The following is a 23,209-nucleotide window of genomic DNA, read 5'->3' on the forward strand; positions in this document are numbered from 1 at the left end:
TGGTTTAGTCAACTGCACATTTCTCAATGTGATACTTTCTAAAATACACTAAAATATTTCATTCTAAAGGACAACATGTTTTGTATATTAAGTCACCTAGGCAATAAATTATACATTAATTATACAGTAATACCCGGTGTCACTAACTTTAAGTTAAGAAGAATAAATTTGATTGCCTAGTATTATTTAGAACATTTTACAGATATATTTTCATCAAAACTTTTAACCTTAGCTTCTTTGAATGTTTGTATACACTCCCCAATTCATGTTAAAACCTAATCCCAATGAGACAGTATTAAGAAGTTGGCCTTTTAGGAGGTGATTGGGCCATGGAGTCTCCTCCTTCATGAAAGGACTAGTGCCTATTAAAGGGCTATAGCAAATAGCTAGTCCCTCAGTTGTTGCCTTCCCATTTTCCAACCAGGTGAAGACATAGAGTTTGTACCCTCTGGAAAACGCCATCACAATGTCACCTCTTGGAAGCAGAAATCAGTCCTGAGAAAATCAGCAGGAACCTTGATCTTGGACGTCCCAGCCTCCAGAACCATGAAAAATAAATTTCTTTTCATTTTTTTTTCTTTTAAAGAGACGGAGTCTCACTTTGTCACCCTTGGTAGGGTGCCATGGCATCACAGCTTACAGTAACTTCCAGCTCTTAGGCTTAGGCTATTCTCTTGCCTCAGCCTCCCGAGCAGCTGGGACTACAGGCGCCCACTATAATAGCCTGGCTATTTTTTGTTGCAGTTTGTCCAGGGCCATGTTCGAAACCACCACCCTTGGTAAATGGGGCTGGTGCCCTACTCACTGAGCCACAGGCACTGCCCAATTTCTAGCCTTCATAAAGTTCCTAGGTCAAGTGTTTTGTTATAGCAGTAACAATCAATGGAGAGAGACACACTATCCTAACCACCTTATTTCATTTGCTATCCCCACAGTTTCCAGAATTCTTGACACAGAGCTCAGTAATTGCATAGATAAAATAAGCTCTTGAGATGAGAGTGTGCATAAATATCCATGTGGGAAAATGCCACATTCCTTCCTGTCTTCACTCTTTAGCAGTCCCATTCATCAGGTCTCTAGCAAAGGCGTTGCCTATAAGAGCTCAACTCAGCTGTTTTATCTCTAAAGTGTTCGTCACCTGCCCCAGCATGGCGGCAATATCCTTAAAGATGTTCAAGCTGGCTTTTGCTCTAAATGCAGTTTAGCAAGCAACCTGCTTTCACTTTTAGTCAGATATCCCACCAAACCAGGCAATTAAACCCAAATGAAATCTACTTAGGGAACCTCTTTTGCCCATGACTAGATGCCCTGCTGCCTGCAAACCTCTCATTACTATACACTTTCATGTCACCTTTCCTCACACTTCTGAATGTGGGTGAGAAATTAATTTTTTTCTACATAATTTCCCATGAAGCAGATAGTTTTTCTAGATGTTCGGTCACACCAACTGAAGAATCCTCAATCTCATGTGCTCAAGATAACAAACAAACAAGCAAAAAACCAGTAATAACAGAGAGCCAGCAGAAGCTTTCTGGAGAAACTGCACTTAGGTTATATTACAATTAAGTCCATGTAACTAATAAGCATCGTTCCTTATCTACAATTGAGCTTTGAATGATACCTACTTTTCTTTAATGTGTGAAAATACTTTAGTGACTTAAGTTAATAAACTGAGAATGTGTTGAGGTCTAAATTCTCTGGTCTGTTATAAAAAAAAATCATTTCTATTAATTAAACATATAATTAACTGTTAAAATTTTCAAGGGGATAAAATCTGCTATTTTAGTGAATTCTGATTGAAGTAGTTTCCACTATAAACTTGTTACTTGAGATTTAGGACAAAACCTGACTTGCTTTGTATATTTGTTAGCTTAGTAGACTGATGCTGAACTGATTCAGCAACTGACTGATTTCAGAACTGCTGAAATAATTGACATGGCTCCCAAAACAGTAGCTAATATTCATATAAGAACTCTTGAAATATGCCTTGTAAGACTAAGGAGTTGAATATTTGATTTTAAATTCTTTTTAAATTTTAAGTGGACTATGGCTAGGATGACTTGAGAAACTGAATTTTAAATTTTATTTCAATATTATTTAAGCACAAATAAACAATTGTGGCTAGTGGTCCCTGGACCACGGGACCACAATAAACTCACATTTACTTTCAACTCTTCCAGTAGTGATTAATCAACCCATCCTCCTAAGCCTACCCCTAATACTTCCACTAATAAAGGACAAAATACTTGTTCTAAATGACCATCAAACATGCACAAAATTCTTAAGCCCTCTGGTATTAAGAATGCAAACCATTAATTTAATGGTTTAATATCTTCTATCTTGTACTACCTGAAAATATGTTTCCCATCCACATATGTTTTAAATATTGTCCATGTCTATATGCTACCAGAAAAAGATGGAATATCAGTGCTTATCTTTATCTCTCTCTATTACTAATTTCTAGCCATGCATATGACCAGACTACTGGATTGTTGTCAATGAGCCTTTGATCAATGTTGCCATCATAGGCATCCCAAATGTTCCCTCAAATCACCATTCAGTGCAGTTAATAATCACCAGTCAGCTCAAATGATAAAAGAAGTTGTGTGGACAGACTGTGATCAGCTTGGTTCGCTTAATTTATAGAATCATCTTACAATAAATACAAATGATATTTCATATCTCTGCCATACACTAAGTACAAACAAGATGCTACTAGCAACTTCTAACTACCAACTACACTCAAGTCCTATATTACAACTTTTTGGTCAACAATAGACCATATTTACCAAAGTGGTCCCACAAGATTATAATGAAGTTGAAACATTCCTGTTGCTTAGTGATTTCTTACTAACATAACATCCTAGTACAATTCATTACCTTTTCTATGTGTAGATATGTTTAGATACACAAATACTAACCATTGTGTTATAATTGCCTGTAGTGTTCACTACAGCAACATCTGGACAGGTGTGTAACTTGGGAGCAACAGGCTACACCATATAGCCTAGATGTGACATAGACTACATCATCTAGATTTGTGTATGTGTACTCAACAATGTTCACAATATGTTGAAATCACCCAAAGTACATTTCTCAAAATATATCTTTGTAAGCAACCCAACTGTATTCATAAAATGGCAAGGGTGTGACACATTTCATGGGAAATACAGTGTGCTCTGTTCTTTGTTATTAAACTTCAAAATAAAAAGATGTATGGTAAGCAAAATTAGAGAACAGGGCAATCTGTAATTGTCTTCCAAATTTTAAGGAGGAGCTAATTAGGGATAAGGTAATAAAGTTTATAGATGTACCAACTGGATCTTCATCAAACTGGACCCAATCTGTAAATAAGGTATTATGTTAGCCTTACTTTTGTGAGTATCCCAGTTTTTAAGTATAGGACAGGTGAAATTAGTTCCCTAGGGTCAGGGAACTATTTTCTACTGAATGCCTACTGGAAGCCAGGTAAGAACCAGGGGATTTCCATCCATTATCACATTTAAAATAGAAAGAGGAAAAGTAAATAATATTTCCAGTTTATAGTTCAGGAAACCAAGGTCTCAATAAATTATGAAATTTGCTCTAGGATACAGGTAGCAATGGTTAGAGATATGGTTTCAACTTCTCTGTTCTCTCCATGACAACCATAGAAATAGAGCCCTATTAGAATTAAAAAAAAAAAAAATAGGGGCGGAAGAAAGAAGCAAATACAGTCTATTCCTCTAGATAATATATTCTGAAGACACCCAACTTGGGGGAAGGTTGCTTATACTCATCTTTTTAGTGTAAAGAATATAATAGACTAAGAATATTACTTACAACTCTGCAATATAAAAGAGTTTTGTAGATAATTGAGTTGTGGTCTTGCAAATAGGCTTCCCATTCTAACGCAAGCCCTCAAGCCAGTATGTGGTCCATTTTAACATCCTTTGTGATTAAACTGCCTTAACAGCATCTTAAGGGACTGCAACTAATAATTCAGAAATTCGCCACATGTGGTATGAAAAGATTAGACAAATCTTAAGCAGGCAGGGACTTTAAAATCCTGGCCGATAATACAGTAGAGAAATTATATACCATAAAGGCAGGGAAGAGAGAGCAAAGGTTTTGCAAAAGAAAGATACAATCAGGGGACACAAACCTTCATATAAATCAAGCCTTTCTGTTCTGGGTGATTATTTCATAGACTGGATCTCGGGCTGTTGATCTCTTTAAATGATTACTCTAAAATGTATGCACTTTTAGAAAGAGTTGCTGGCTGATTTATATTTCAGACATATTTTCCATCAGTTTTTATTCTTTGAGAATATGGTCTTCATAATAGAGTTGGTATTTTCAAATAATATGAAAAACTTGAAATTCAATTTGTATAAAAGCTATGTAATTTTAGTGTACAATTACTATATCACATTTGGCCAAACCGTGATAAAAGAAGCAGCTAAATGTATACCCAGACGAGACTCATCTTCAATAGATAAAGATCATTTTGTCCAAGAGAGAAATATTGCTGGAAACATTTTTTCCCCTCCTTTTGCCTCTAAATTCTGATAGACTAGCCAAATAATAAAATTGGCCTTTGCACTTCCTCTAAAAAAGACAGAAAGATTGGCTTATGGAAAGGAGGGAGAGCGGAAAGGCGGGGAGGAAGAGAGAGAAGGGAAGAGAGAGTATAGCAAATGAAAAGGAATGAGGGGGCAGGGAGGCAGCAAAGGATCTCAGGGACGTCCCGTCTTCCGACGCAATTGGTGTATTACTAAGCAGGCTCGGAAAAGATGAAGTGTTCTTTATTCTAGACATAATTTAAAATTTTCAATATGACACTTTATTTTAACAACAGAAGATAAAATACAGAAGCACTATCTATCAGTCATGATAATATAGCGTATTTATCCTAACATCTGTACTAAAGACAGCAACACAGTACTTTTAATAAAATAAAACGGAGTTGCCTAACTTTTCTGCACGTATAAAGCATACTCTGAATGCCTGGTTTATGTCGGCTGTATGGCTGTATTGTTCCTATCTACACATCTACTCAAGTAAGGGCTCAATTAGCCAGTCACAATCCTCAAAGAGACAGAATCAAGTCACAGGGCTAAATCAGCAATGCCCTGCCAAAGAAATAATCCTTACTCCACACATAGGGAAGAGCAGACATAATTTCATAAGACGATGCTATTATTAAGGCCAAAACATGGTTAGCATTCTAAGGCTGTAACTGCTGTCCTGAATGAAAAAAAGTCAAGGTTACATCATGTTTCTAAAGCAGAAAGGGACTTCGTTTTTCTTTCTAGAGAAGAGAACTTAGATGTAACAACAATAGCACCTTCACCCTGTTTTGGTCAGTTAAGGTTTACTCGTTATTTTGTACCTTAACGTCATTCATGCTAATTGTTACGCAAAGTAAATGTTCGTAAAGACCAGTGTCCTGTGAGATCCTTTGCACACGTTTTTCACACTGCTTTCTGAATGAAAAGGAATACGTGATACATAAGGCACAGATGTGGCCAGCTATCCCTGTAATACAGGACTAATTTGAGGAGACGGATGCAATATGATTTTGGAGTAAAAAATTAACTAGGTAATATGCCATAGCCGTCCCAGATAATGGGCCCCAAAGCAGATCTCTGACATGGATTGTTTATGTTGCATTTAACTACTTCTTGTAAGTTTCTTTACTTGACATGTTTTGCTGTTGTTATGTATTTAGATTATTTGTTTTTCCCCCCAAAGTTCCAGAGCTCATAAGCAGTGCTAATCCATTATGCACATGTGATTCTCTAAGACGCCTCAGGTCACTTGGAGCAGTATTAGGAACATGACACATGTTCATTAAACACATCTAGAAGGCAAATTATGCCACTGTTTGTATTTTACAAAGTTACGGCCGTACATGTGACAAAATGATCACTAACTCTGATTTTTTTAATTGATTACATTAAAAATAGCAGCATTTACCATCAGTAAGTTTTTTAAGAAAGGAGGTATTGTTGCTAGTATCAAAAAGGAAAATGTTTTGTTGCCCATTACCTTGGAAATGTTGATAATATTTTAGTGCATTTTTAAAAATCTGAAAATGGTTTAAGTTAGATGTTTAGAAGTAATAATATTGATCAAAGAAAAAAAAATTGGTCATTCTTAGAAATCAATGCTGAATAACCAGGATTTTTAGCTGAAATGCAATGTAGTGATGGCCCAGCAGCATTCAAATGTATACTTAAGCAATTGTGGGATAATCTTAGAATTAAGTAGAGAAGAATTCAGAGAATTCATGGAAATTTAAACTTCAGAAAATCAACATGCTTCTACAGTTCAAGCACCAATATTAAAAAATTGGAAAATAATTTTCTTTATAGGGTTTTTGAAGGATTTTTAAGCTGTTGGCCTGTATGTATAATGGCATATAGCACTAAAAATATACTTTGGGACCTAACTGTATTGATTTAATATATCAAATATTCATAAAAGTTATTGATCATATATGATCTTTGGAGAGTAAATCAATGAAGAAATTCATGACTCAAAGGTTAATATAGACATTGTGAGGTAAAAATTGGCATCATGTAGACATTTAAATCCATACAGCGGCAATACAGTCTCAAGAACAAAACCTTGTGTAGAGGACCGTCTTCTTGGGCATATACCCATGAAGGAGCAAGGCCTCATATCTAGACAGACACTACAACTGGAGTGACTGAATGTTCTGCTATAGCCACCCTATAATTCCCGCCACATCTGGCATATGGTGACAGCACCCTACTCCTTTGAGCCACAAGCGCCGCCCAATTCTTAATAATTTTTAACAGGGTACTCCTACATTTTCACTTTGAACTGCTAATTACTTTGTTCATCCTACCGAGAAGCTTGCATTTCCTAATAATAACTGAAACCTGAACCTTGCTGTGTTTTTGAAGTTGCCATCAGAAGTTTTATCTCTTTGAGGTAAATATTTGTTCACACTGTTTGTATGGCTTATCCCTCTCTCCTCCCCCCAATTAATCATTAGTAATGATAATCAATAATTTGTTGTCATCTTGTCTCTGTAGCCTGGGCCACTTGAAAGAAAGGATGAAGATTTTGTCAAGCACAGATGAACCGGTGCCCGGACTACATCTCCTGTTCTCTCTTCAACATGCTGATTAAAATCACCCAAGAAGTGAATGTTTAACTCAGACTATTCCTTCACTTTTGCCAATTAAAATATTTCTAAGCTCACTATTACTTTCCTTCTAAAGGTATGTGAGCTGATTTTGAAGCCAAATATAGTTTTGCATGAAACAAAGAAGAATACAAATAAAATATCATAGATTTAAGGAAAACGAGGTAGATGCAATTAGGTTTCTAAAATAAGACAATTTGTAACAAGCAGCCGTTCATTGGTTTCAGATTTGAGATTCCAATTTTTAAAATTTTAAACAAAATAAAATGGCAAATGACTCATCAGTTGTCAATCTTTAAAAAGACATTGGAACTTCATAAGGAAAGCAAAATTTTATGAGTCCAGAAACTTTTTTTTTTAAATATGTAATTTTGGAGTCCTTCCTTTATGAAAATAAGAAATCACTGAATTATAGCACGGTCAAAGAACATCCAGGCTGCCTTACTTCAGGATCAAGAAGCTTAATACAGGTGTTCCACGTTAGAGGATAGTCATGATGCTCAATAGAGATTATTTCTCATATTCTTCAAGTCTTGGTTTACTTTTCATAGCTTCTTGAGTGCATACTGTGAATGTTTAGGTTTTTAAGTAAGTCCCTGTATTTATAAGTTCTATGTCATTGTTCTTTTACCTTTGATGTTATACTCTTCACAGGAAAACTTAGAAAATTTGAAAAATCAATAGAGAAGCCTGGAACCCATGATGATGATGATGAAATACTATTAGGCAGAGTAAGTTTCTGTCTTAGGAAATGATTATGTCGACTGTATTGAAGGATTTTAGGCTTTTATACTCATTACTTTGCCATTATGAAAACACGGCCTAAGTGAGAAGGCCATTTTGTCAAAAAGTTATCTTACTTTAAAAAATCTTTTAAATTTAAAGGAGTTAAGTATGCTGCTTTAAACAAATCTTTCTTCCATTCTGTACCTCAAAAATTTCTATGAATGGATATGGGGCATTGTGGAAAAAAATAAATACTATCTAAAAACAGCCTTTCCCTGCCCGTACTTACATTCAGGCTGAGTAGCCACCTTGACGGGCTGAGAACTCTCTCCTGGTCCCCACTCATTGTAGGCCACGACACGGAACGTGTACATGGCTTCTGGCTTCAGATTTCCCACAGTGAGCTGAAGGGATCCGGGCTGGGTTGTGTTCAATGCTCGTTCCCTGGAAATCAATGTCACAAAGAAAGATTATTCCAAAATGAAATAGCCAAATTTCAAATTTTGGCTAAAATTTTTTAGCCAAAAAATTTTAACATGTAAGAGTAGTGAGTTGAACCAAGGTTGCTAACTCATTTAATAGTGACCCTGGGGCATCTACTCAAGTCGTCGGAGGCTGACTGTGAGAAATAAACTAACTGGAGGGACCTACAAATAAATGTTGCAGGGTTTGGGAGGGTTTAAGCTTATGTCATTCTCCATGCAACTTGCAAACTAAAGCCTTTTTCCTTGACCCTTAACACTTTAGAATTCAAACTCATGACAAAGAGACATTAAAATAAGAAGAAACATCTGGAATGGAGGCAGGAAGATGTATTTTATAAACATCCGGCTAATGACCGAAATCAAGGTTTCAATTATTCTACAAATCAGTCCTCCCTCAGAATTGCCAACAAACGCATTTCTGTATTTCCTTTCATTGTATTTAAGGAAAACACAGATGCTAAGTCTTCCTATGTATGCACGGGGCTTGAGTTCCTGTGGTTACTTTAGGTGCAATTAGTGAAAGGAAGTACATTTCTTTCTGCATGAGAAGAAACTAACAAGCATCTGCTTGCCTTGCTCTTCAAGCTGGATCTATATGTGGTCATTATAGTTACTGATTATCAGTTTCCTCAGTATTGCAAAGAAATTGATTCTTTAGGCTGATCAGTGTGGGATTTACAGTACATATTAAGAGAAGACCAACCCTGGAGTTATGAATACTGGCATTTAAGAAATAAGAACTACTAACGTATTCTTTAAAAACATAACCTAGTCTAGACTTTTTGGACATAACTTCTTTGGATAGGAAACATGTAATTGACTGAACTGAGTGAAGAAAGAACACCCTCTGAGCTTCTGAATTACTTCTTAAAGTTTCTTTATCTAGATCATATCTCTTGCCTCTCAGTGAAAATATTTATGTCATAGTATCTGGAAGAGTTCCATGAGACATCCTAGTGAAGCATCTAAATCGGTAGGCATGGCTCCTGGTACTCAATACAGAATCTTCCAGAAATGGCTGTTGGCCACTGTTATTTTACTATAATAACTAAATGCCACTACAACTTCATAACAAATGAATGCTCTTGATTCCAAGAAGGAGACTTATGCACAAAATAATTAGATCCAGGAATCTAAGGAGAAAAATAGAGAGGTATAATCATAAAGAAAAACTACATAAATAGGTTTCCCTGACCTCTATAACTGCCCTGAAAAAATCCTTTATTGGTATTTTCCATTATATTAATTTTTTTTTTTGCAGAGAAAAGTTAAAACAAAAAGAATGATCATAACTAGAGCGCTAGATCAAGTTCTAAAAATGAAAATACTACTAGTATTTTTAAAGGGCTGGAGTCTTAACTGACAGATTCCAGAAGGAGTAGAAGTTTCCTGAGCTCTAAAGCACAGCTGGACAGCCCATGGGATCTGATGTTCCCACTGGTGTCTGCTGTTTTGTTTCTCTGGGTCCTACCAGAGTGATACCAACCTGCTAAGGTGACACAAAAGCACTCTGGGAAAATGGCACTTCTTGCCATGTGTTCCATCACAAATGTGTTCAGTGAGAGATTTCCAGGAGGGTTTTGAACACTTTTTCATGCTTCAGTGGCTATAAACAGAACATCACAAACCATTTCCCAAGGAGTGAGTAATAGCTGAGTTTGGAAGACCAGTTTACTATGCTGAGTTCCTCTGGTCCTGCACTAGGACAACACCAGACACCCAAGGTAGTTAAAATCGTCACAGTTGCCATCTTGACACCAGACACCCAATGTAGTTAAAATCTCCACAACTGCCATCTTTTTTTTTTTTTGAGTCAGAGCCTCAAGCTGTCCCCCTGGGTAGAGTGCCATGGCTTCACTGCTCACAGCAACCTCTAACTCCTGGGCTCAAGCGAGTCTCCTGTCTCAGCCTCCCAAACAGTTGGGACCACAGGCGCCCACCACAGCGCCCGGCTATTTTTTTGGTTGTAGCCATTATTGTTGTTTGGTGGGCCCAGGCTGGATTCGAACCTGCCACCTTAGGTGTATGTGGCTGGCGCCTTAGCCGCTTGAGCCACAGGCGCCGAGCCCACAACTGCCATCTTAAAGCAGTTAGGTATCAAGAATTTTCTCACTCCTTGCTCCAGTCTAGGCTCTATGAATGGGGAGATGATCACAGAGGGATCTGAAGGAAAGAGAACAGCAGATATAGAAAGTGTGCGCAGGCACTGTGTGGAGGTGTTCTGCCTGTCACTGTCCCACCACCCCTAAGAAAGCAGCAGGACTCAGGCCTCCCGTCTCTCAGTGACATGCTCTCCTATGAAGGAGACATAATTACCCTTTCATACACAGAACTTGGAGGCATGGGCAGTTAACTATGGTACGGCCACAGACAAAGTGTCTTCTCTTCACTGTTTTTCCTGCTAACTTTGAGTTGCTAGCGTGGAGTTCCAGAACATTCAGAGTGAGCTGACTGAAGTAAAAGAGTGACTTGTGGCTTCTGGAATCTATTCACCATAATTTTATTCACTGTAAATCTACAAAGAGCATCAAATATACAAAGTCTGACTCTTTCTGATGGCTGGAAAGAAAACTGTAAGCAACTTGTTCTCTCACTTATATAAGGGAATTACAAAGAGTTAAGAAAAAGCCTTTCTTACCCTGTAAAGATATACAGCTACTATATACCTGTAATAATTGAAAACTTGAAGACAGAAGAAGCATTTCTTTGCTGTAAATTCTAGTTTTAGGTACTTTGGGTTACCCGGTTCAGATATTCTGGGAAGTAACTGTGGTTTATGTTCTAAAAGCATCCCCTTTGGCCCAGTTACCTGAATTCTGCTGCTTGGCTGAGATCAGGCAGTGTAACTCTTCTCAAACACTGACACATTTTGAGGCACAAAGCCAAACGTGGTGGTATGGAATGGACCCTGTGCACACTGCAGGGGATCCTCACTCTGGTTATAGTACATTATCTGCTTTAGTTTGTGCTTTCAATGTATTACATCAGCATATTAGCATGTTCCTAATGGTTTGTCATCAGTATTCCCAGTTTCCTATCTTTTATTGACAAAGGTTCATAATCCATCAACCCCACGCCCACAACCTTGTGCTAGGTGTCAGTCTATGGTTAATCCAATCTCACCCCGTTGGGACAAGACCCAAAGCCCTTCCCAATGTGGCCCAAAGCGCTATACTGTCATCTGCCATGACTCTTCTTCTGATCTCCTTTGTTTTGTTTAGTTTCATTTCAATTGGGTTCGAGTTACTTTCTTCTGGCTTACACTTTCTTCTTGGTTAGGCAAAAGCTTGTTTCAAATGAAATCGAATTAGAACCTAAGTCAAGTGAAATCTTTGGGCTGATGCATTCCTACCATCATGTTTCATTTGAAAAGCATTAAATGTTCTCTGCCGTTTCTTTGCTCTTGGTTTACACATCTAGCATAAAGTAGCATGTTTTACACTGAATTAATGTGTATGCCTGTCTCCTGGACTCAATTTAAATTATTTTAAAAGTTATGTTCTATTTACATTTTATTCACACTCAGGATATATAACCACTGAGTTTAAAAAATAGCCATATCGCTGGGGCTCATAATTTTTTAAATGAATGCATAAATAAATGTGAAAATTTTAAGAGAATAATTACATAAGATCTCCACACAGTATGATGTTAGAAATGCCTAGGGAACTAGATCCTATACCATTTTTCATCCCAGTTTACTTGGGTCATCTTTGGTATGTCTTATCACTTTTCCAGGTCTTTATTCCATTATTTAAAAGCTAAGAAAGTGGATATACTCAAAGAAGGCGTACTATTCTAATATTCTTTGCTGGGAATAAATAACCACCTCTTTCTCTTCTCTCTCTCTCTGACTCTCTTTGTGTGTGTGTGTTTTAGCTGAATTCAGCACTTCTATTTTTACAATTTAGAAGTAGAGTTTACAGATTAAATATGATCCTGCTTCTTAGTGGATCATTTGAAACAAGTCTCTTGTATACATTTTAAGTAAATATATATTATCCTGCCTCAATGCATCAGGCTGTTAAAATTTAGACATAACTGCGAGTCGAGCAACAGATGTTATCTGGAGGTGTCAAAAACCTCATCAGTTGTATCAAGGAAGAAGGGTTAATGTCTCTTTGTAGAGAGGATTTAGTTATATTATTCCTAATGGAAAGATTTTTAGAATCTCTCTCTTTTTTATCCACTTACTTCCATTTTTACTTCTTTAGAAAGTGCAAGAACATAATAACAACAAATATTTTAAAACTGAAACATGGGGTTTAATGGACGAGGGCTCAAAGTCACAGTAGAAACAACTACCCAGATGCCGTGTTCCATGTTACTCCAGAGCCACGGAGTTTGGAATCTATACTGTGTTAGAAGGAAAGAAGGTTTCAAGGTGATTCCCTGGTAGGTAAAATATAAAGGAGACTCAGTCTTTTCAGTCAAAGATATTTCTGTTACATTTTGATGAAAATTTTTGTTGTATTCCCGATTTCTTAAAAAGAATAGACCTAGGAGAGCCTTTTCAAAAATTTGCTTTAATATAATCTCTGCTTTAGCATCTAGTACACATTCAAAAGACGAGTTACATAACAAATAGTTACTGTAACAGCAAATAAAAAGCTGTATTTTTGCAGGACAATAGAATTTGGTGTCAGATTGTTTATTGTGTTTAGTTTCAGCATCTGTCCACACAGTTCTCATGACTCAGTCGTGGGCCCTCCAGTCATTCTCTTTTCTCACAGTGGGCCACCTAACACTGTGGGGCTGCAGTGACGGTCGTGTACTGACAGGTTCCTGACACAGCTCTATCTTTAACTTCCCTGAGCACCAGATTTTTATTCTCAAGGCCTTTCTTGGCTTTTCCACTTGAATACTGTAAAGCTACATCAATCACAACTTCATTCTCAAATTTGGACCTTTTCTAGCTTCCTATGCTTAGTGAATTCTGCTACCATCCATCCACTGAAATATCCCAGAAACGAGGGACTGTCCACGACCCTCCCTCTCCCGCACCACTCACGTGCGATCCCTCACTTGGTAGTGTCGGTAGTGTCAATTTTACTTCCTGAATATGTCTCTAACTTATCCCCACTTCTCATCTCCACTGACACATCCTCGGTTCAAGCCACCACCTCTTGCCTGATTTCTGCAAAAACCTGCTGAATGGCTCTGGCCCCCACCTGGCCGGCCTCTGGTCTAACGCCCACTCTCCAACTCATCATCTTTTCCAAATGCAAATCCGATGATTACATAGACACTCTGTCCATATGTTTTAAATTCTCTAGTAAAAGCATGCCCCTCTCCACTAGAGCTCTTAACGCAGTGTGTTGTTATATATTTCTCGGTAGGATGATACTGCCAACACAATTAAACTTCTTCCAGAAAAACCACTGGGTTCTCTACTATTTCTATTGCAGAGCTGGACACACAGTCAACCCTCGTTCAACATTTGCTGCACACGTGAGTAATGGGTTGCTCCTTCATACGTGGCATTTATAGATGGCATGCTTTATTTGGCAATATGTAGTAAGTCCTTTGGAAGAATAAACTCCCTCCTCTCTCACTTGATGAGCTAAGGCTGTTTTGAGGGAGAGAGGAAGGATGTTCCATTTTAGAGAGAAGCAGAGTGAAGCTCTGAGAGGAGGGCTAACTTAAGCCAGACCAGAACACGGCGCTTTGGATCCTGAGTCTTGCTGTCTATCACAATACACTCGCTCACGGATAACGAGCTCCTTCAGCGCCAGAGTCCTCAACTGCGAATGGCAGGGAAGGAATATGTAAACACCATGCTGGAAACGTAATGCGCAGTGAATTCTAAAGTGAATCCTCCATGTCAGTCATAAAAAGCTGGGCTCTAATCCTGAGCAGGGAGCAGAGGTTTCTGAGGCAGCATAAAGCGACCTAAAGCTTACACTGCAGCAAGTGGGAAGACCTAGTCCAGCTTTGTGCTTCCACAGAATAGTGTGTGACCTTGAGCAAGTCAGGGGCTATCTTGGAGCCTTCTCTGCTTCCTTTGCAAATTGAAGATACCAGCCCCTTATCTGCCTCCTCACAGTGTTATTATGAGGATTAAACTGAACGATGCCCGTCAAAGCGCTCTAATTCTCCCATCTGAACTTCTACTCACTTTATACGTAGCTCTTTAGGAAATATCTTTTACTTTGTGTGGCACAGTGAAGAGATCACTGGACTAGAAATGTTGCATATAAATCCTGGTTTGAATATTTGCTACTTGTATAGTTTTCAGCAGCATTTTCCAGTCTTTCTGAACAGAGAGAGGTTTGCTCATCTGTAAAATGGAGATTATCACAACTACCTTATCTAAGGATCAATGGGTTAATGCTTCTTGAAATAGAGTCTTCTCTAAATAAGAATAAGGAAATACCTCTGGATTTCAGTTATGGTAATTTGCAGTTCACATAGTGATTTGGCCATGGCATCTACAAACAAGAGCTGAGTGCTTTTGGTGCAGTGAGCACAGAGCAAGTGGTTTAGGCCATTTTTATTAACTTCATTTAATACTTATAACCTCACTTATCAGGTACTATTATTGTCCTAGGTGAAGAACAAAAAGTTATCAGTAATTGGCACAAAGTTGCTAAAATTCTGAGCCAGGACTCAAACCCAGGTGGTTCAATTTTATGGCCACAGAGCCTTAATGTTTAAGCTCTCCTGTGTCACATAAGTAATTACACATTATTGAATTAGAGATACGGTGTTCTTGTATGTATGTATAAACTTCACTAGGTCTTTTAATAATGCTTACTAAATTATACAAATCAACTAAGCCATTGAATCAGAAAACTATCAGAAAGAAACCTCTAAAGGAAATGAGTATCATAATTCTGTAAATACCAAGAATGCTTAGTTCTTTTCCAGGTCACTCCACTAACAGAGCAAGATGGTAAAAGGATTGGGAACACCGGCTTTGGTTAAATACTGGTTCTATACTTAATTGGCTCTATAACAGGTAAAATTCTTTAAGTCACATCTGAATAATGTTTTATTGTGAGGATCAGAAAAGATATTTTACTTAAGATGCTTATTCTGTGGCTTTGAGCATGAGAATTCCCCCTCCCCCTGAGCAGGTGTCCCTAAATGTTTAAGTGGCAGGAAGTTAGACTAGGACCTTGAAGTTCACATTCACTTCTAGTGATTCTGAAGTACCAGCAGGGAAAGCTGGGTATCTGTAAGACAAATACTCCACTGTAAATTCTAGCCTTCAGGTTTCAGAACATATGCTGCTCTCTAATTTATGAAATAAAAGCATTCCAAAACACAGGATTTAAAAAAAAAAAAGTTAACTGGTATTTGCATTATTGACACCATTAACCAGTCAGACAGATTAATGATAATCTGAGCTACAGCAATTTACCCGACAAAGTTATTGGTAATCTGAGGCAAATGTTAAATCCACTATCTTTTAGAAAGCAATTGTGTTAAAGAGCTAAATACACCTACAGGAGCAAACAGACATGATCGCTACCTGCTCAGAGACATACGGCATATATTTGCTCTAGCTGAGATGCAGAACAGGCAAAATGAATGGGATATTGGAATACAATTTTAATATCAACTGCTATTTCATTTTTGAAATTAAAAAAGCTTTTATTGAACTCTAGTCAGCTTATTTATCCTCCCCAGTAACTCAATTTATTTTCTTGGTTAAGGAAAAATCTATCACAAAATATCACATCTATCTCTCTGCTACCTTTACCATATCATTCTAATGAGTAAATTTCTACACAAGGCATGATGCTGCACACTTGGCATAGAATTATGAAAAAGACCTACTTTCAAGCACCAGGGAGGGAAAAACACATGCATCCAACTGAGTATAAAACAGGACAAAAGGTGGCAAGGGTCATAATAGAACTGTAATCAAGTGAAGGGTCAAGATAAAGGAGAAATTGATGAATTCTCTCTTGGAGGACTGCAGTCTGAAGTTTCCTTAGTAGTTGACATTTCAGTTAGAGCTTCAATTCAACAAATATTGGGGAAGTGTCTCCTGTAGATTAGGTATTGCCCCAGGTGCTGAGACTAGCTCAGCCAATAAAGAGATAAAAACAGCCCAGTGCACATGAAATTTATGTTCTGGTGGAGAGAAAGAGGATTAAGAAAATAAAATTAGTAAGCAGACAGTAATATTAATCACAATGATGGAGAAAAATAAGAGTGAAGAAGGGCATAGAAAGTGTTAAGGGTTGAGAAAGAGCTCTATGACAAGATAACATTGCAGTAAAGATCGAGTGGAAGTTAAGAAATAACTCATAGGGATCTCTTTAGGGGCGGGAGCAGCATTCTCAGCAAAATGAACAGTGAGGGCAAAGGTCTCCATGGAGGAAGATTCTTGATATATTTAAGAAATACAAGGAAGCCAGTGAGACTAAAGAGCAGGGAACAAATGAATGGTAAGGATAGTAAGTGATGAGCTTAGAGAGTTTAATTGGACCTGAGCAGCAAGAATTTCTGCTAATTCTCTGAATGACACAGAGGAAGTCTTTGTAGGGTTCTGAAGCAGAGAAATTACACAATCTAACTCATGCTTTTAAAAGTTTACTCCAGCTTCTACGGTGAGACTAGACTTGGCAGGAAAGTGTACTAGTTTGGATAAGACTTGGTTGAGCTTAAAGCTGGGGCTAAGAGTGGCAGGATTCAGTACATGTTTTATTTTCATTTGCTTACTTGATTTTTTTTTTTATAAAGTTAAGAAATATAAGATGAGAATAATAGAGTAAATCTCTTTAGTATCACTCAGCTTAGAATATAGAGGTCATAAACTACCTTCTCTTATATTTTATAGCAAATTCCAGGTATCATATTAGTGCAAGTTCTTGGTACTTGATGGTACTGCCAAGACTTTATGATTGATTTGGTATGGGATGCCGAAAAAAGAGAAGTTAAAAATTATTTCTAAGAGTTTGGCCCAATTAAAGAGAAACATGAAGATTTCAGTGAGACAGGGAAACTCTGGAATGATAAAGTATTTGGGAGGGGGTGGGTTGAAAGAAAGTAGGTATCTGGTATTGTCCTAAGTTTTAAATGCCCCTGGGACACTGATGTTGAGAGATCAAGTAGGACTCTGGATATGAGGATGGAGGTAAGAAGTTAGACCAGAGACGCAAATTTGGAAGATAGCACATTGACAGAGTATGAAGTGAATAAAAAGAGCTCCAAGGCCTAAGTCCTAGGGCAACTCAGTATTCACAGATCAGGGAACTTGGGAGTAAAAAGCAGAAGAGCCTGAATGTGATTGACCAGAGGGGTTAGAGCATAAACATGAGAGAGTGTGTTATAGAAAACCAATGAAGAATGAATTCAGAAAAGGGATCACACATGACAAAAATTGCCTACTTTCCAAGTCATGTGAGGACCAGAAGTTAACTGTTGGGTTTAGTAACACAGCGGTCACTGGACAACCTACTTGTCAGAGCAGTTGCAATAAAGTAGAAAGTAGTAGGGTCAAAAATCATTATTGGAATATGAGTTGAGATACTGGAAAGAAGTCAAACAACTCAAGGAATGTTGCTACAGAAGGGAACAGAGGAAGGAGCGGTAGAGGATATGCAAGTAGGATCTAAGGAGACGGTGTTGCTATAGAACACTATTTTTCAACCTTTTTTTTTTATCTCATGGCACACTTGAATCTATAGTTAAATTGTGTGGCACACTTAAATTATGCTCATTAAAAAAGAGTTTAAAAAATATGCTTACTGCACTTTGAACTTCTTTCAAAAATAATTTCATTAATAATCTTTAGAAGTTTTGGCAACATACCTAAGATCTTTTCATGGACACCGATGTGCCACGGCACACCAGTTGAAAGTCACAGCCACAGATGCTACAAGTGCAAGCTCACGTGCTGCCAGACTTGAGCCCCCAGAGTGGAGGACACTGACAATTCAGGACAAAGGATGGCTGAAGATTTGTTCTTTTATGAGGCAAGAAAAGGACGAGATTTGATGTGCAAGTAAAGGTTTGGCCTTAGGTAAGAGTGCACAATTCTTTTACAGAAATCTGAAGAAAGATTATATGCCTAAGGACACTCTTGGGTAAATAAGTCAGATATGAAAGTGTGTAGAATTTCCCTTCTGATTTTCCAGAAATTAGAAGCAAGGTCAGTTAAAATAGAGGAAAGGCAGGGTTGGAGGGGGGAGGTATTACAGATCTGAGAGGAGAGGAAAAGGCATGAAATCTCATTAGGGGCATGTGTGAGAGGGGCTGATTGATAAATGCCATGTAATTGCCGGTAGCATTAGTGGGCAACATGGGATTAGAAGCTATGAATCTAAAGTGAGCAGAGGCGACCTCCTTGTACCTTTTCCTCCAGCTATGTGCAGCTACAAGGGTACAAGTGGGGAGTAGGTATAAGGTTACGCGGGCTAGAGGTGGATTCTGGCAAGCATGTGATGTGAAATGGAAGAAGCGAGCAAACAGTGATCTATGTGCTCTCAATAACTGACCATGGGCTTTTAGTTGCTGAATGAGTGAAGGAAAATAGGAAGGATGGAAGAGAGCAAAACACCCACAGGATTAAAGAGTCATAGGTCCCCTCAGAATCACAGGTTTGTTATAATCAGAATCCTAGTTGGAAGACAGGGAGATAAGACTATGGAGAAAAGCAAGAACGTAATTTATAAAACGGAGATAATAGAGAGGCTGGTGAGAAAATAGAGAGCTATTGGTGTTGCCAAGGTCTATGTTATGGCCATTGGAGTGAGTAACCAAAGGGTCCTGGAGGATCAAAGCGTGGGCTTGAAAGGTAAGAAAGATTTCAATAGAAAGGGAAAAGAAAAAATAGTATCATAAGCAGACATCTGTGAGCAGTTATAAAAACAAATGTTTTGCTCAAACATGGCAACTTCAACCTCTCCTCCTCTTCCTCCCCTTTCTCCTCCCTTCTTCCCCCTACCCACCTCTCCTCCTCCTCCCTTTCTCCTCCCCTTCCTCCCTCCTACCCTTTGAGCCCTATTTGCTGCCTCTTTTTTTTCCCCATTGTCTCTGAGTTCTCACTATACTGAGCTCCTCCATTCTGCCTGTGTGCTGCGACAGCCCTGAATACTTTATCCGAATTCCTTCAATTAGTTCTCATGGTCATCCTGAAAAGTAGAATTTATCTTCATTTTATTCCTTCTGGCAGAGAGATATTATTCTTGTTTTATACATAATTAAATACACAAACGTCACACACCTGATGAACGGACCATTTTAAATCCAGCTATTTCCACTTAAATGAGATATTTTTAGCTGTTTTAGGTTATAGAAACCACCTTTCCTATGTACAGATTAGAGCTGTAATTCCATAGAATTGTGTTTGGAAGTTTTTATGTACATTCTTCTATGTAGAAATGCTTTTATATTTAAACTTAGGAACATTTAATTTTTGAGCAGTGGAATGAGTAATCCAAACTGTATTTCAAAAAGATGACTGCAGACAGTGAGGAGGATGAATTAAGAAGGGGAGAAGTCATTTCCAGAGATCAGAGAATTGATGATGGAAGTAATAAAATAAAGTGACATGGCTGAGCTGTGACCAAGGTAGACAAGACAAGACGTGATGAAGAATGGAGGTGTTAGGAGACGGGCAGGAGTGAAATGTGGCTTGGATTTTTTGCTTGGTCAACCAAATGCAAAGTGCTAACATAACACCTCCATAAACCAAGGAGGAAATAGTGAGTCTGGTCTTGGGCAGGTCAAATTTAAGGTGCCTCCAGAAAATCCACGTAAAAATGTGAAGATGACTGGGTAAGAGTGATTACCTTCAAGATTCACAACTGCACACACAGTGATTCAAGATGTTGTAAGTTCACGAAGTTAAATACTTGCAGAGGTGAGACTAAAGCAAATGGCTGCTTCTTCATGGGAATGAATGATCTTAGTGAACACGTCTGTGTGTGTCTATTTCTTTCTCTTCATTTTAAATTAACACCAAATTATGAAACAGAATAAAACTTTAAAAGGTTATACTTTCATTGCTACTGCCAACTAGAAAGAAAAGCATTTTGAGACCCAGCATTGAGGAGCTGTGTTGTAGACTTTGATCATCGGGCTGCACCATTTGGAACTCCATGCCACTTTGGCAAGTCCTGTTTATATCCCTTTTGGAGCCTGAGAAGTTCCCAAAGGTGACTGTGTGATTAAAGCATTCACCAGTTTGTCAGACCAGAACCCTAGCACAAGCATGCTTGCTCCTCCCCACACAAAAATTATCCAGAATCTACCTTAGATTTATGAATCAAATTTCAGGTCTTAAAATGAAAAAAAAAAAAATTAAGGGAAAAATATTGGGGAAAAAAACTTTAGGAGACCATGATCTTGAAACTAGATCCACACAACTCACTGTTGCCTAGTCAATAACAACATTCACGTTCACAACTTCTACTAAATGCTAGATACTTGGCTATGACCTTTGTTTCATCTTCACAAAAATTCTGCAAGGAAGTATTACTATTTTCTCCATGTTAAAGAGTAAAATTAGCCTCAAAGAAGTCATGTTGTGTTGGGGGATCACATGACATCAGTGACAGAGATTACAGACTAACCACAGTGGTCCTTTTATACCCTGTTCTATCCACATGCAGCCCAATTCTGTTCCCTTTAAAAACCAAAGAAAGAAAACATAGATATTATATATTCACATTCTTGTCTTTTTTCAAATAAGTTTTTATAAATTATTTCATTTGATTCTGTAAACAATCCTGCTATAAAAACCACTCATCTCCATTCACTAATGAGTAAAAGACAGAGAGTTGAGATTGCACAGAATCTCCAAAGTTCTTGCACAAGATCTGATATCGCTCTCACCGCCTGGTGTACATTTAAAGAGATGGCCCATTAGGCTGAATTTGATTGGTAGCATTACTCACCTGTTGTCACCTTCCCTGGAGAAAAAGACCGTGAACGTTTGAATGTTCCCTTTTGCTTCTGCAGGTGGGCGCCAGCTGAGACGGATGAATCGACTGGAAACCAAGACGGGGACCACATCTCTGGGAGCTGAAGGGAGGACACTGGAGCTGGGGAAAGCTGAGGAGGAAGGAGAGGAGCCTGTTAGGGGTGTCAGCGCCCTGGGTGGGAACTGAGCAGGAAGATAGAACTGACCTACCAGCAAGCGTCACCATGTTACAGTCACACGGGTTCTAAAGGAAGGAAGAACATGTAGGCAAAACGGTAACCACTGAAGGAAGAAACACAGTAACCAGAGTCAAAGGTGCACTGGGGTTTCCTGGGGTTTAAGAAAGGTGCTGAATAATAACGTATATGATTCCACTGAATATTTGTCCAGTTTTTATTACTCATGGGATCCACAGCATTAAGAAATAAATGTTTAAGGAAGAAACGAGGAGAGATATTGGGTAATGTGATTTTTTAAAGAAGCATAGGAGACCTTACTTTAGAACTGTGGATAATAAGATTGATTATTATGAAGGGATTATACTTGTCATTACTTTAAGTGATAACAGAAAATGTTTTAGACAAGAGACAAATTATTTTAAATAATTAAGACTATAGCTCCTTGAATTCTGTCTGGAATGAAGCAGTGGACGAATAGGTGAGAATATGGATGAATGAATAAACAAATAAATACAGCTCTCATCTCTGAAGTAAAGAACAGGATTATGATTCAGGCTATACATATAATATATTTTAAATATAAAGCTAATTCCAAGTGACTGTTTTGCCAAAGATTACCTACCAATATGTTCAAGATTTCCAAGTAGACCTAAGGGAGAGAGCCATAATTTCACAAAACTTTACAAAGTCTTTTGTGGACTTGGGTTTACTACTCTAGAAAACATGTGATTATATAGTTTTAATAAACAGGAAAGTCATCTGATGTCTGATGAAGTTATTTTCAGAGATCAGATAATTGATGCAGGAAGAAAAAAAAACACTGTAATCTCCTTTTATTTAAGACAAACTTGTAACTAAATTGATTCTTTAAAATACTATTATAGTTAAGATGTGTTTTATATAGAAAAGCCACAGGCCACGTAGGTGTACCCAAATAGACACAGAGTTAGTAAAGCTCTAATTTGGAAGTCAAGTCAACAAAGACCCTGAATAACATAACACAGCAACGGACTTACACATACTGATAAATGCCTAGGTCAGTGGTTCTCAACCTTCCTAATGCCATGGCCCTTTAGTACAGTTCCTGTGGGTCATGATCCACAGGTTGAGAACCGCTGGCCTAGGTAATCAAGTAATTATTACAAAATCCATTCCTGTTAAAGTCTGTATACTCTTTTGGAAATACAGTACTATATTTATAAATTTTTAATACCATAGAAAATTAAGAGTAGAATTAAAAGAAGCTAACAAAAAGTCAAAGCAGTTTGCATAAACTACCTTGTAGTAAAGAAAATGACAGAAAAAAATTCTACGAGACACAAAAGTGTCCGATTGCACTTGGCTTACTGTAGAGTTATCATTGTATGGATAGTAAAATTTAACAACTGCTATCTAGAGGAATAAATGAATTATCTACAATTAGAAAAATGGTTTTTCAAATATTTGGAGCATTTATAACATATAATGGAAGTTTTCTATTGAATATGTGCGTGTGTGTGTGTGTATTGTGTGTGTGTGGGGGGGTGCTTATGTGTGTGAATTCATAATCCATCTTTGCTAGATTTCTCTGTTTCTTCTTGTTTATTCAATTCCCCAAATCTAAAAAACATGTGTTTAATCTTGACAGTGATTTCTAGCCTCAAAGCATAAGTAGCCATTTGCCTACACTTAACTTTCAAACTAGATTTGCCGACATTTACCCTTAGTTATTATCAACGTTAGTCTCCATCCTTGTATTTACTGTGTACAGGGATTGACTGCTTCTATATTACAG

At 37.8% G+C, this 23,209-nt stretch overlaps 1 protein-coding gene across 1 annotated transcript in view; it reads right to left on the reverse strand.

Moving 5' to 3' along the window:
- The window catches only part of DCC (DCC netrin 1 receptor), a 685,279-nt gene that overhangs the window by 302,866 nt on the left and 359,204 nt on the right, over positions 1-23,209 (reverse strand). Inside the window, exons 7-8 of the mRNA XM_012801997.1 lie at positions 21,231-21,387; positions 8,178-8,332 (exon numbers count right to left, since the gene is read on the reverse strand). Of these exons, the coding sequence (XP_012657451.1) occupies positions 8,178-8,332; positions 21,231-21,387 (312 nt within the window). The remainder of the gene's footprint in view (positions 1-8,177; positions 8,333-21,230; positions 21,388-23,209) is intronic.

This window comes from Otolemur garnettii, unplaced genomic scaffold, assembly GCF_000181295.1.
Source record: "Otolemur garnettii isolate 467f Iridium unplaced genomic scaffold, OtoGar3 scaffold00012, whole genome shotgun sequence".
NCBI classification, from domain to species: Eukaryota; Metazoa; Chordata; class Mammalia; order Primates; family Galagidae; genus Otolemur; species Otolemur garnettii.